General features: G+C 38.6%; 2 protein-coding genes across 2 annotated transcripts; one reads left to right on the top strand and one right to left on the bottom strand.

Moving 5' to 3' along the window:
• The first annotated feature begins 106 nt into the window (after nucleotides 1-106).
• Nucleotides 107-3,588, top strand: chpt1 (choline phosphotransferase 1). Its single transcript, XM_033989008.2, has 8 exons — nucleotides 107-528; nucleotides 1,699-1,846; nucleotides 1,947-2,088; nucleotides 2,169-2,253; nucleotides 2,595-2,726; nucleotides 2,814-2,972; nucleotides 3,052-3,177; nucleotides 3,259-3,588. The coding sequence occupies exons 1-8, from the start codon at nucleotides 289-291 to the stop codon at nucleotides 3,373-3,375; spliced, it is 1,149 nt and encodes a 382-aa protein (XP_033844899.1). The 5' UTR covers nucleotides 107-288; the 3' UTR covers nucleotides 3,376-3,588.
• Nucleotides 3,589-4,802: 1,214 nt separating this feature from the next.
• Nucleotides 4,803-14,011, bottom strand: gnptab (N-acetylglucosamine-1-phosphate transferase subunits alpha and beta). The gene is given in 22 exon segments (XM_033989006.2): nucleotides 4,803-5,676; nucleotides 5,873-5,963; nucleotides 6,525-6,692; nucleotides 6,776-6,874; nucleotides 6,993-7,078; nucleotides 7,160-7,273; nucleotides 7,354-7,573; nucleotides 7,646-7,845; nucleotides 7,926-8,938; nucleotides 9,008-9,223; nucleotides 9,299-9,422; nucleotides 9,541-9,711; nucleotides 9,834-10,013; nucleotides 10,362-10,523; nucleotides 12,018-12,152; nucleotides 12,223-12,287; nucleotides 12,582-12,784; nucleotides 12,939-12,989; nucleotides 13,070-13,189; nucleotides 13,353-13,438; nucleotides 13,719-13,762; nucleotides 13,765-14,011. Coding segments are annotated over 22 exon segments (3,735 nt in total). The 5' UTR covers nucleotides 13,880-14,011; the 3' UTR covers nucleotides 4,803-5,604.
• Between the last annotated feature and the right edge of the window lie 704 nt (nucleotides 14,012-14,715).

Below are 14,715 nucleotides of genomic sequence, written 5' to 3'. Positions count from 1 at the left end.
ATTTGTTTGCCAGTCAGTTTGTTTACGCCGCACTTTTTTAAAATTACATCAATGATGAATTTGAAAGAGCCCGGTCATGTGGGGTTTTCTTCCGGTTGCTCACTTCCTGTTTGTGGAGAGTCGACTTTTTGGTTCCGCGGTGAAATGGCCTAGTCCAGAGTTAACTGTAAATGTCTAATGGGCCGCCTCTGCTCGGAGCTGGTCAAAACCATCGGATAGCGCCGTCGGTACACATCTTCCATGGGAGTTTGTTTACGCAGACTGCAAGACTGACGAGGAGGACTAATCATGGCACACTGGCTGTGGCCTGAGCCACTGTCACCCCCACAGCTCAAGCGCTTGGAGGAGCACAAGTACAGCGCCTCTGGTCGCTCCCTGTTTGAGCCGCCCTGCCAGATTTACTGGAACTGGTTGGTACAGCAAATCCCGACATGGATAGCCCCGAATACTTTAACTATTGTTGGACTCTTGGTCAATATCGTTTCTACTATGGTGCTGGTGTATTTTTGTCCCACTGCAACAGAAGAGGTGAGTACTTCAGTCAGTCTCTATAAAAAACAAACAAACCCCGAAACAAAACGCAATATGAGTGCCTCTAATAATATCAACTGAATTGTTTTTTACTAGTAGTTTATTATAAATCATCCTGTTGTGTCTGTCAGTAGAGTCAGTAGACTTTGGGGTTTATACATTTGACGTCTTGCTGCCGTCATGGAACTATTTGCCACACAGTGTCACGTGATATCAAAACAAAGTAACACCTTTTAAATCTCTGACCACAAGAAATGACACCCCAGAGACACACGTTGGGCTTAATTGAATTAGTATGGTTTGATCCTGATACACGTTCTGCTCAAAATAGCTTTCTAGGTGTGGCTACTTAAAATTCTCCAGTTACAGCAGAGGCTATTATTACACTCAGTTTAAAAGAACTAGAAAACACCTACGGCAATAAAACTGCAGACCTCATTCAGAGTCTTGACTGAAATTTGACCTTTGCCCCCTCTGAACCTGTTGCTCCAGGTTCACTTGCAAGAGCATGGGTGTATTTTATCTCTCTTCCACCTTTGTCCAGTCCAATCCTGAGTACTCTGACTTGAGGTCTGAAGTCTAAGGAGCAACCCAAGCTCTGTCAAATTCCTCACCGTTCAATTGATTGGTATTTGATTCTCCATCTAAAGCCCAGTGTCTGATCAAACATGTTTATTGAGAGGCACAATTTTGAATGCCCTGGGCAGGGATAAGTTATCCAGAATATCATGCACCAAACACAGAAAGAGTGCAAAGTATGATAATTTAGTTGCTATCTTTGTGTAGTTAACCCTATGCCCCCCCCCCCCCCCCCCTCTCTCTCTCTCTCTCTCTCTCTCTCTCTCTCTCTCTCTCTCTCTCTCTCTCTCTCTCTCTCACCCATACACACACACACCACACACACATTGACCACAGTGCTGGAGTCCAGATGGTCTGAAACCTCCGTTATTTGGTGAGAGGTCATTCTCCAGCTGGAAAAACACTGGTGTAAAACACTGGTTTCATCTTTGAGACCAAATATTTTTTTAATAAAAAAATAATAACAATCTAAATTTATTGCAAAGAAATGTTATAATATGTTATCAATTTTGTTTAATATGTTATCCATTTTTAAAAGAATTACTCTGGTATTTTGAAAACAAATTAATGCCTGTTTTTCTTATTCAGGCTCCTTCCTGGGCTTTTGTGCTGAGTGCCCTGGGCCTCTTCATTTACCAGTCTCTGGACGCCATCGATGGAAAACAGGCCCGACGAACCAACAGCAGCTCTGCTCTGGGGGAGCTTTTTGACCATGGATGTGATGCCGTCTCCACAGGTGCTTTCACAGTTAATTATATTCTCTCCACTGACATGCAATACTTCTGTTATAAAAAAAAGAAAAAAAGATGCACATTAAAAGCCTGTTTTCTTTGCAGTTTTTGTTGCAGTTGGAACATGCATTTCATGTGGGATTGGAGGATACTCAAACTGGATGTTCTTCTGTGGTTTCATTGGGATGTTTATGTTTTTCTGTGCACACTGGCAGACTTATGTGTCCGGGACCCTTCGATTTGGCCTGTGAGTCTTAAGTATAATGTATATTTTGTCCTGCATTGTCAATACTGACAGAGGCGTTTTTGTTGTTTCACCACCTCCAGGGTTGATGTGACAGAGGTACAGATCGCAATTATAATCATGTATCTGATGACTGCGTTTGGAGGTGTGAGCTTATGGCAGACCACGGTAACTGAGCTTTTGTGTAGTCATACAGCAACACTTTCTTCAGCTTAAATTAAAATTTAAAATCCCAGTTGTCAGTTTAAGTTATAGCCTTTTTGAATAGTCTTTGTTTCACTCTCACTGTGCTGCCTTTGGAGGCTTGAGTTAACATCACATGAATTGAGAAGGTAACAGGTCATCTATTAGATATGATCTGGCTTACACAGCTGATAATGTCCCACGCACTCATTTTATTTTATTGCTTTGCCCCTACATTGTGCTCAGCATGCCTGTAGCTTTCATATCTGCAACTGAAACGGCACAGTACGTTCACATCTAATCAAACTTTCTTATGTCTTCTTTAGTTACCAGTCATAGGACTGAAGTTCTATGCCTTCCCGATCATGGGAATTATTGGTGGAGCCCTCTACTCTTGTCACAATTACTTTTATGTCATTCTGAATGGTGGTGTTGGTAAAAATGGCTCTACTGTCGCTGTAAGTTTCCAGACCCTTGCATCTAACTGCTGTTTGATGTTTATTAGACTTTTTTAAAAAAAATTGTGGTTGTTCTGATTTTTACAGGACACTAGTGTTCTGACTCCAGGTTTGCACATTGGTCTCATCCTCACTCTAGCGTTCATAATTTTTAAAAAGTCATCCAGCCAGCTCTTTGAGCACCATCCCTGCTTGTACCTTCTCACGTTTGGGATGGTCATCGCCAAAATTTCAAACAAGCTTGTGGTATGGACAATGAATCTCATTTTACCATGAAACACAAAGTTACATTGCCTTTACCATTCTTTCTGTGTCTTATCTGTAGATTGCACACATGACAAAAAGTGAGTTATATCTTCCAGACACTGCCTTTATAGGACCGGGAATACTTTTCCTAAACCAGTATTTCAACAGTTTCATTGATGAATACATAGTACTCTGGATAGCAATGGTCAGTACTACTTGATGCATCCCATTTTTAGGTTAAATCATGATAATGGCGGTTTTAGTTATTATTTTTATGTCACTACAGGTTTTGTCCCTCCTTGACCTGGTCCGTTATTGCACAGGGGTATGCCTCCAGATTGCAGCACATTTACGCATTCGAGTCTTCAGCATCACACCTCCGGGACAGTCTCATCGCGACTGACATCTTGCCCGGCGGGAGGAGGCGGGGGAAGATGCTGATCTATCCCTGCTCCTGAAAGCAGATGACAATGAAGACCAATTTTTAACCCCAACCAGCCTTGATAAAGTGACCACTTCTAATTAAAACTTCAACAGTACTTCATTAACAAACAGAAAAAAAAAACCATAAGAAATATGTTCCTTGAGAATTGGCAGGAAAAAAAAAAAATATATATATATATATATATATATATATATATATATATATATATATATATATATATATATATATATATATATATATATATATATATATATATGTATATATGTATATATAAATAAACACACGAATACTGCAAAGTCAACGATAAAAATAAATCTATTTTAGCAATCTGCTTTTAAAAGCCTAAATACAAAATTATTGAGGTACAATATTGATTGACCAAATATCAAAAATGACATATTTTGAATACATAATTTCATTTTTTATAATGTTTCTTTTAAATGTTAATTATTAATTTGGTTTGAATTGGTTTAATGATAATCTGAATAATGTCTCCTAATGAAGTGTCTAAATCGATATGTGGTTGTCAGTGGGTTAAATGTATGGGGCTTTGTTAATGCTGACACTGCGGCAGTTTTTCCTCAAGGTTCACAACTTAAAAACCACTCCAGCCACAAACTTTTCTGGTAACTTATTTAATTCATCTTTACAACTATGAAATGGATTTTATTTACCTTGGACTGTGGGAATACTGTCAATTAATGAAGCATTATCAATGGTCTTGTTCTGCTTTCTCATTTCTTCTCCCTAAAGGGCTATGTTGTATAATTTTTATTGATTGTACAGATTTGAACTTGAAAGGCCTTAATTTTAGTAGTCACCGTTTATGTGAATATTTAAAAAAAAAAAAAGTTTGTATTTTTTCCACAGAAGTATAAAATGTGGTACAATGAGTTGTATGACAAGGAGTTTTCAATATCAATGCATACTGTTTGTTTAGGCTTTCATAATTCTTGTAAATTATTGGTGTAATTAAGTGATTTCCTTTTACTGCAGTTTTGTGTTGACTTTGTGGCACGTTCAAGTTTGGGGTTAGAAGGGATTTTTCTGTAATGATCATACTGTACAATGTTAAAGGAAATAATGAAGTTGGAACTATATTTCTGAGTTTGGGTGTTACCCACACAATAGGAGTTAGTCTTGAGCTACCTTTATGCATTGCAAATGTTTATCTGGGAACATTATGTTGCACTGTTAAATAATTAAAACACTTTTCTACTTGCACAAGTGGAAAGGATTTTAATAAGTTATATTTTATGCATTCAACTCTTGTTAGCTAACATAATGTAAGGCTTCCAGAGTACAATATAATAATGACAACTCATGTATTTTTTTATTGTCATTACAGCAAATTAAGTCACATTTTGAATGACACACCGAAAGACAGAGTGCGGAAACATTGACAACTATTTCCATTAAACGCTGTTTAAACTTGAAGCATTTATAAATGGCAAGTTTACCATCACATGATACAGTCATAAGTTACAAAACATGCTGAAAGGGGTCTGAATTTCAGACAGTAGCCTGTCGCGTCCCACAGGGACACACACACACACACAGGTGGTTAAGAGCAGACTGTGGGTATTCTGCTATCAATTTTATCTGACCCTACTTCCACTCATTTATTCATTCATTCTGGATAACACAAAACATGTTGCCATGTATCTGAACAACATTTACAAACATTTAAGACTAGACATTTTAAAAGCCCTCAGCATACAAGACCACATTCTCAAGAAGGAATGACTTAAAGATCAGGGTAAACCCCTATAAATACGATAAAGGCACTTCAAGTATTGATAACAAAATAAAAGTAAAAACAATTACTTCATGAATTAACTTTTGGTACCTCAATAATTTAAACCCATCTTGAAAATGCAACATGTTTATACATATATATATAACAAAAAACTACTTCAGCGGGACAAACATTGGTAGGACCAGACTTGAAGTACCTCAGTGTGCTGTATAAAAGAGCCCCTGAAAGGCAGCACTGTACCAGCCATTGTGCCTGTGTAATAATCACTGTCATCCATCATCTTCACAATGTGTCATCACCAGAACACATGCAATTCGATGCCCAAGTCACACTGATGCGACACGAGACCGGTCCCCCTGGCAGGACCTGCTGCTGTCCCAAGGTACTGAAGGAGTGTGTGTACTCATTGAAGAGGAGTGGGAGCCTCGTCAAACCCTCTCTGAGCTTTGATCCCTATACACTCTGCGTCTGGGAAAGAGTTTTCGCTTCAGAGCAACCAGCTGCAGTAAAGACAAAGTGTAAGACTAGCACTCCATATATTAAGATTTTAGTTACTTGTAGCACAAGATTATATAAGTTTATAAAGCTGAGGCCAAACACTGAAAGTGTGGCACACTGAACTGCAGAGGGCAACATTTTTCTGAGGAGACTGTGTATGTTGATGAAAGCTGTATTATTCATGTAAACACTACTGACCTGTTCAGCAAAAAAGGACATGACAGTAAAGATGACGAGTGCCACAAGAACACAGTGAGTCCAAAACTTCAACTTGTCACGGTATAGCCGCCTGAAAAATAAAAAAAGTGATAAATATCAATTTACTTACAGGCACTTGTTGTGTAACAGGAAGTCTCAAGTAGAGCGGGCAAATGGCAACTGGGTGACAAGGTGACATCACCTAACACCTTACGTCTGTAACATTACAGACCCCATCACAGTTTGGCTGTGTTATGATCTTACAAGTATCTTACAGCTAGCGGCTGATCTGAAGTGGATGATCTAATTTTAAAATCTCTTTGCGAGTCTGGAATCCTCTGGCTGTAGCCCGCTGAAAGTAGAAACAAGCTCTCGAATAAACTCCATTTAAAACCCTCAGGGATTCCCACAGCTGCAGCCAGGCAGCACTTCATCTCAAGTGATGACAGTCACAAATGCTTCACTTAAGTCTGTTTTGGAAAAAAAGTTTGATGAATTACAGCCACATGTAGAGTGTCGCAGTAGCTTTGTATTCATAACTCTGTTATTGCAGTGACAATGAAAATACATCAAGCACAAATTCATTACCAAAACAATAGTAATAAGACTGACTTCTCAAAAAACAAACAGCTATAAGATGGCTATATCTTACCATTCTTGTAGTTCTTCCATGTGTAGAAATCTGTTGCGATATTCTCTGGGCAATTCAAACTGTGAGGGCAGGGGAAACATGGACTCGTAGAAATCTCTCAAAACAGCCTTCACTGTAGCTGCATCTTTATGGCTGTGATCAATGTTGTCATTCAGACAAACAAACTTTCTATTGAGATTAGTAGAGTATAGTGTTAGATAGACCTTAAGGCAGCATAAATAACCATCACACAAACTAAAAAGTGTTCTCACCTTGGGTTTTTTCTTATGTCATCTAATTGGCCAACCACATGGGACACATTGGTGCGTACCATCTTGAAAGCAATCTCCTCTTCCCCCATAATCTCAAACCTATCCAGAAATCATGGTTTAGAGGTAAAATGTTACACAGAAATACTTGCTTGTATTCACATATTATTTATAGAATAATTAAATAAAAATGTTCAGCAAATTTGAGAAGAACACTCACTTATATTTATTCTGGTCTTTAAATGCCTTGTGTATGCGATCTGTGATTGCTTTGCAGTGAATAACCAGGCCTTTTGTGACAGATGGCTGTAATTGAAAAATTAAGACAATAGGACATTTACCGATGAAAATTTACACAAAGTTTAGCATCTTAAATAAACATCTCACCATGCTGGGGTCATAATATGCCTCTTGTGTTGGCTTCACTAAATGAAGCAGAGTTAAATTGGTCGGCAGTGTTTTAGAGCAGTTTATAAGCATCTGTTCCAAACTGGTCAAATCCTATATTCATAAGCATAAAAAATAACTATAAGAAATAAAATCAATTGTAAATAGTATCTTAATAATAATGTTAAACCTACTTGGAGGCTTAGGGGTAGTTCATGGATCCTTGTGGCAAGAGTTCGAATCTCCCGATCAGACAGAATTCCTGAACGATCAGTATCAATTTCATCAAACACATCAGAGACATTGAGCTGCTGCTGTGCACTCATCAGGAAGTAGAAGTATGAGAAGGCAAACTGCATGTCCTCTGAGTGACGGACACGATGGCCAGATGTTTTGTCAAACTCTTCAGGGAACCTAAAAAAGACAACAAGAATTAAGATATATTGATGTGATATACAGGCCAAACATCATCACAATGACACATACATATCTTGCAGCTCCTGCATAATGAATCGATCTATCATGTGTGGCATGTGTGCAGGGACTTTGCGTGACGTAAAACCAAACTGACTGTTGAGTAGTTTATTGACGTAACGTAAGGAATCGGCAAAAGTGTCTTGAAGTCTTCGCCCTGCAGCAGCACCATTGGCCTTGTACATTAGTTCTGTTTGCAGGTGCTCCTCTTCCTAAAAAAAAAACAAGCAAATACAGAAGAGGTTCAAAAGACATAAATAAATTAACATAAAACAAACTCAAGTCAACTCACTTCTAGAAGGCTTTGAAAGAATTTCCTTCTCTCCCAAGGTAGGAAACCTCTGTCTGCTGAGGTAAAATGTTGCAATCTCCTCCCTACTACAGTTCTGTCCGGTGCACCACCTTCTTCCGGTAGATTCTGCAGACTTTTGACTTTGGAATTACCATTTAACAACTTTGAAATTAAGGGCCTTTCAATTGCTGCTCTTATAGTGTAAGTGTTTGGGTCATCTTGAAAGTCATCATTGATGTTGACTGGGATAGGAGTAGTCGTAGGCTTTGTTTTGCCTCGTTCTTGCCGTATGTTTGTTTTGGCTTGTTTATCAGCCATTGGGGATATTAACTTATCTTGAGATTCACTATCCAGATCTTTTAATACCTTTGACTTTTTCTCTGAACTTGCCTTTGTGGGGGACTGGTTTACTTTGAATGGTCTCAGCAGCTCAGCCTTGGTCAGGTTGTAGCCTTTTAAAGTAATGTCACCAATTAGGAGTTTCTCATCAAGTTTTTGAATCTCAGTGCGCACGGAGGCTGGCAGCAAAGAAACATTAACAACAGGAACTTCTATAACCATCTGCTTTTCTGCTGGCTGCTTTTTGATAATTTTGGGACCCTGGTTTTCTTCTGGTACGTCGGAGAACGGTAAGAAAGTCTCAGGGGTGGGAGTGGGCTTTGAGTCTCTGTTTTCGTCCTTACTTATAGTATGAGATACATTAACATGAGGGAGCTCACGAGTGTCAATGACTACACTAAACCCCATGATGAACTCTATACTGTCATCCTTTTGAAAGGTCATGTTGTAGTGGATTTGTGTCCTGTTGTGGCCAGCGTAGAGCAGCAAGTGAATGGTCTTCCACTTGTTGGCAACAGAGGTGTGGCGCACTGCTGCATTTTCACTGACATGGGCTTCTGAGACTCTGTGGGCTATTTGCTCAAAGCTGAAATAAGGTTTGATCTCTCCCACTGGAAGAGTATAAACACTTTGATTTCTTATTAAGGTCACTCTATACAGCTCGTCAAAATGCTCTGCAACAAAAAAAATGTGTTAGCCTTCCAAAACACAAGCACAAGTACAACAGTACTAAAGGAACTTACCTTGACCACAGTCTCCAACATCGTACCCACAGGGAAGAACATTGCAAGCTTGGTCACAGAACTTGTCTGCCAGCCAGGAGTTGGCACAGCCTTGATTACAATAGGACGTTCCACCAAGGCCTCCGACGCCACCTGCAAACTGCCACATCTGTGCTCCAGCTCCTCCTGCCCCTCCTCCCGGGATCCCACCTGCAAACCGTCCTATTCCACCTGCTCCTGTTCAAACACAAACAGCCTCTTATACACCCATGAGATAATTAGGATGGGGATAAAATGTGTTGACGTTTTTACCCAGGCAATCTCCTCCATCCCAGTCACATGCTGAATTGTTACAAGCCTTATCACAGTAGCCATCTTTGATCCATGATCCAGGACAGCCCTCGGCACAGTTAGGAACAGGCCAAGTTAGATACACCTGTTGGCAACATATTGTATTTGAAGGCTTTTATAGTTTGAGTCAATGCAAAGCTATCTAACGAGTAAGCCAGTCTTATTTCAACAAACTGCACAAACATTTCTGGATAGGTTTAGACCTTCTGTCCCTTTGAGTGGGTGTAAAAATCATCTGGCCAAACATCTTTGCCAAACATCACATCGTCGTTTAGATAAATGAACTTCTGGGAGAGGCCGGGGATGCGGTGGATGTGGGTCTCAATGGAAGGAGAGCTGAAAGTTGGCAGGTGGCTATGGTTCAAAAAGATATCCTATAAGTAATAAAAAGCAAGTAAGTAAAGTAATAATGACAAGAAAATGATAACAGTGGACAGAAGCATGGTCTACAGTAAACATTGACAATGAAGCACTAGGTAAAAGATGGAAAACCTACCTGATGTGTAACAACTGAGACTCTAGGATTATCTAGGTTAAGCCAAGAGGGAATTTGTCCATTAGTCACAATGAAAATGTGGCGCACCCACGGGGCATGTTTCTCCACTGAGCGTAGAGAGTAACGAAGCTCCTCATTGTCTTCAAATCGACTGGCAGAGACATCCTCATCTTGTTTGGACTTAATAAATACAGAATAAAAAAATTAATTAAATGCAATAATAATTAAACTCTATTAAGCTTTATTGCATTATGGTATGGTAGGTGCATTATGTAACTTTTCTGGTGGAGGGTATGCCACCTGCTTGTTTCCATGAAGATGGCATTAAACTTCTATCCCTATTAAGTCAATTTGATTCATAAAAATACAGGCAATTGAATGAATAACAAAACAGACTTTTAGATTTAAGGCAAAGCAAAAACAGGTTCTGAATCTTCCACCAGAAAAGTTGCACAGTGTACCTTTAATAATGAACTTGAAATAAAAGGTAGGTAGGTAGGTAAAAAGTGTAGTAGTGTGATGCTTTACTTGAGAGATGGCTGTTAAGTCCCAGAAAAGGTAAGTCGGACTGATGTTTAATTCCTTCCCATCAAGAGTTAGATTCTTTTTAGCCTGTTGTGTCAGATCTGTAAAGTCCTGTGAGCTTTTCAAGTAAAGCAAAGCAATACTGGCCTCTGAATATAGCTCAAACTGTGGAAATAGAAAACAACAAAACAACAAAATTGAAATTAAACAGCAAGTAATAAAAATACGGGGCAATATATTTTAAACATAAAATCATATTTGTTACTCAGTCTGTAACTGTGTAAACAAAACACACATCATCAAGCTTGTACACAAAAGGGAAGGGCAAACTAGGCAAATGATACGGTAGTGAGCTACCCCAACACCAGCTATAAATACCAGACATTTCTTACTGCTCACTCCAGCTTTCACAGAAGGAACACCAGGAACACCTTTACCCTGGGTATTATCACTCAAACTATGGTTTACATTGAGGCACACTTCTGTTAAAAGTCTCTGCAAGCTTTAGAAGACATTGTATTGCAGACGTAACCTGCTCCAACAGGGTCGTGGGGGTAGAGAGGGGTGCAGAAAAGGTCATTAAAATCCTAGTGACCTTTTCACTTATAGGCTGGCGCCACTCCACTCTAAACAGTTGCTCTAATGTTAAACCCTTCACGTCTATGGTTTCACCAGCAGCAACAATCACATGACCAACAGGACGCACTACACCAAAGTGAAGACAAGCGCATTAAGTATAAGGATGATGAGGTCTAGGTTATATGCTGCTAACCTATATATTACCATAATACAAGGTGTCAGGGCTCAAATCTAATTAACAACAATCCAATTTTTCTTGTGTAAAAGAAATATATTAGAATGCATTTAGGTGCTGGAATATAACTAAAACAGTGACCAGCAATTGTCATTTCAGAGTTTTTCAGATTTATTTTGATTATTACACAGCACAGTGGCATCCATTTATAATATACCTTATAGTATAATCAACAGGTAACGGACAAGTCCCTTAAGTTTATTTTCTAAAATTTGATATATTCAGATGGAGGGCACGGGCCAAGATAACTCTGTCAAATTCACTGCATTTGAAAGAAATATACAATCTTATCATACACAATTACCATGATAATACATATTACCATATACCACATAAATCTTATGGCTGAACGTCAACAACAATCACGTTATTGGGGTTGAATGACGGCACCACTTTCTGAAGCTAATAATAATTTAACTTGATTGCAACTGAACAAAAAAAATACATTGAAATTTGGGTCAGTTTTGTTTCATGTGGATGGGCCAGGTAATTATAGAGATATTAACAATAAACCAGCACAAAACATCTACAGTCTGACAGTTAAAAAGCAAATTCTTGCATAAAACCTGACCAGCCGTCCATCTCAAATAAAACTATGGCAATACAGACAACTATAAGGATTCTAGAATGCTGTGGTGGTGCCATTAATTAACCAACAAAAAAAAATCAAAATCAAATTATACATAATAAAATGCTTGGATATAATGGATATTAAAATGCATCATGTTCTATAGACATATGAAATTTGAAAGGAAAATTTGGTTAGGCATCAGTGCTGTCTGCTCCTGCGAAGGATTATTCTGCCATCTGCTGGTGCTTTAGTAGGAAAGAAGAATAGCAGTTACCTTTTTGATCTTATTGGTAATAACAGAGGGTAGTTTCACTTTTAATTGTTCCGTTTCTTTGTAAGATGCTGGAAAGCCACTCAGGTAGGCCAAAGTCTGCATGCGGATCAGACCTGGGGCTTCTTTATCTGTGGTCTAAAGGATATCAAATAAACTCAGTTATTGCTGCTTTTTTGTTTATTCAAACTGAAATGCAAACACTTACCAGGTAGCATCTAGAAAGCAAAAATCTATGTTTCTCTCTAGAAGAAGTAGAATAGGCCTGATCAGCTAAAAAAGAAAGAAATTCATAATGAGAAGGAAGTACCAACAGATATGGAGGCAAAAGTAGTCATTTACTAAATGCTTAAATCAGCCAGCACTAGGGGTAAAGGTAAACACAATCACTGACAATTTTGATTATTGTAACAGCACACATAAAATGCTCATGAATATAAATTTAACAAGTAACAAAATGTGGTTTCCCATTTAATGTACATATGCAATGTTTCACAACAGTATTTACTGTATATCAAATAATATACTAATCGCAAGTGGAAGATGGATGGTATGTTATCACCTTACCTTCAGCCTGAGAGTGGAAGACAACTAGAGAGACAGCCGTGGAGGGATGAGAAGGCTTGTTCATGAGCAACAACTCCTTGGCTTCAGACAAGGAGGGAACAACAGATGGCAGGTCTTTAACTGTAATGTTGGCGGGCAAAGCAGGGTCCAGAGCGAGTATTGGTGCTATGATGCAATGGGAGAGCAGGCATTCTGGCTTTAAGCTAAAAAAGAAAAACTGCATTAACATTTCCACTGGCTGTGTTCTTGGATCGCACTACAGCTTGACAAAGTTGCAATTGAATTACAATATTTTCTGAAAAATTTTATCTTACCGTCTTAAGTAAGTACTCACTATCAGTGCACTTGATCACCTACCTGTCTTTTGGCACATCACTTGTGTCTGTTGCATTTTTCCCTAGGCGTTCCCTAAGAAATTTAATTAACATTATAACCACAACATGAAAACACAGTCCTCCTTTGAAATAAAGTGTAACCTTTTTTACTACCTTAGAGCTTTTTGTTCTTGCTCCAACTGTTCTTTGACAGTCTTTAGTTGTTTAAGAAGTGCTATATCTGTGCCATTCACCCATGTGTATACTACATCTATAGGCATTGGCAAACACAGTCTGTAACAGAAACATATGTTACCAAGTGAGTTACAAAATAACAGTTATAGTATGCTATCAACAAGACCATAAATAGACATATCCTCGTTTTAACCAGTGAGTGTTGTGAATTGTTATTACACATTAAATCCAAGGTAATAATTACACAATAGTTATGAGTTACCTGCTTTGAAAAGACTTCCCACCAACATTGTCCCTGTAGGAGTCAAACAGCACATGATACTGATCACGACTCCATTCCATCGCCACCTTCATAAAAGAACAGATCACATTTGAATGACAAGTGTACCTTTGTTTTCCTTAGTCTTTAGTGACAGATGATCGTATGGGTACAAATAATGCTACTTTTTACACAGGGCAAACATTGCTCCTAAACAAACTATTAACATGTTTAAAATATCTAAAGGCATACTTCCTGAAGACTTGCAAAGGACATTGATAAGTTACATGCTAGGTTAACAAGGCACACCCACATATAACCAGTGCTGCAAATGTACCAGTCAACGGCCGTGGAACTACATTGACTCACCTCTCCAAACTGAAAGGCAGAAACTATCATAAGCACGATGCCCCAAAGCATATGTACAGTCCATACCGATGAGATAGGCAGGTGTATGTTTGCCTTTGTACCAACTTGAGCACCGAGTTGACGACAACCATGGTTCTCCTCAACGAAGCATGACGCGGCATTCATTCAAAACAGAAAGGTAATAGCACTAACTACGGAATAAACATAGCAAACAAGTCGTATCAGTCAGCTGACTAAAAGCAAGACAGTACAACACATGACCGCCATCCCCCAGTCTTCTGCTGCTGTGATGAGGCTGTGATGTTCCGTGTTAAGCGCCTCCTGCAGGCACGGAGCACAAAAGAGTAGTGAGGGTTTGGGCCACACGAGGGCGCTACTGCTGCAACGTTTGAAAGTGGCGGGGCGTCTATGGGTCTATTTAAAAAACTTAAAATAGTTCTCCAGGTCTGTCTGAAACAACAAAACATTTGAATATATTGTTTACTTGTAAAAGCATATATTTTTTTGGAATTTGGAGGAAATAAAGTTGATTTGCTGCCACATTTTTATATCAACGTGACTTACAGTTGACCACAGACCATAGGTTATAAAGTTGACTAGCTTACAAACGTTATTCAGCAGTTATACATAATAATAAATGTAATACTTCAGTGGTTTCACACAAGAAAATAAGTTGCATTATCGTATATAACCCTTCTTTATAGTGAGACAGCACGCAGCGGATTTTTATTTGCTTGTTTTTATTTTTTGAAAAATGGCCACGTGACATTTTCAACTCAACATGTAAAGGCCCACGTTTTTGACCTGCATTTAAAGCATTAAATACTGGATAATACAGGGTGTAACGCAAAGGTGCACGAATCAATCAAAATACAAAAATAAAAAGTCTGAGTAAACTAATCATGATGAGGGATTTATATAATGTGATAAAAACTTAAAGAGTATATTTTACAGTACACCAATTGTGACAGCTGTTAAGAGTCAAAGTGCTATGATC

The sequence above is a fragment of the Periophthalmus magnuspinnatus genome, chromosome 23, assembly GCF_009829125.3.
Source record: "Periophthalmus magnuspinnatus isolate fPerMag1 chromosome 23, fPerMag1.2.pri, whole genome shotgun sequence".
Lineage (NCBI taxonomy): Eukaryota > Metazoa > Chordata > Actinopteri > Gobiiformes > Gobiidae > Periophthalmus > Periophthalmus magnuspinnatus.
The sequence above is the reverse complement of the archived record's forward strand: the minus strand, read 5'-3'. Positions and strand labels throughout refer to the sequence as shown.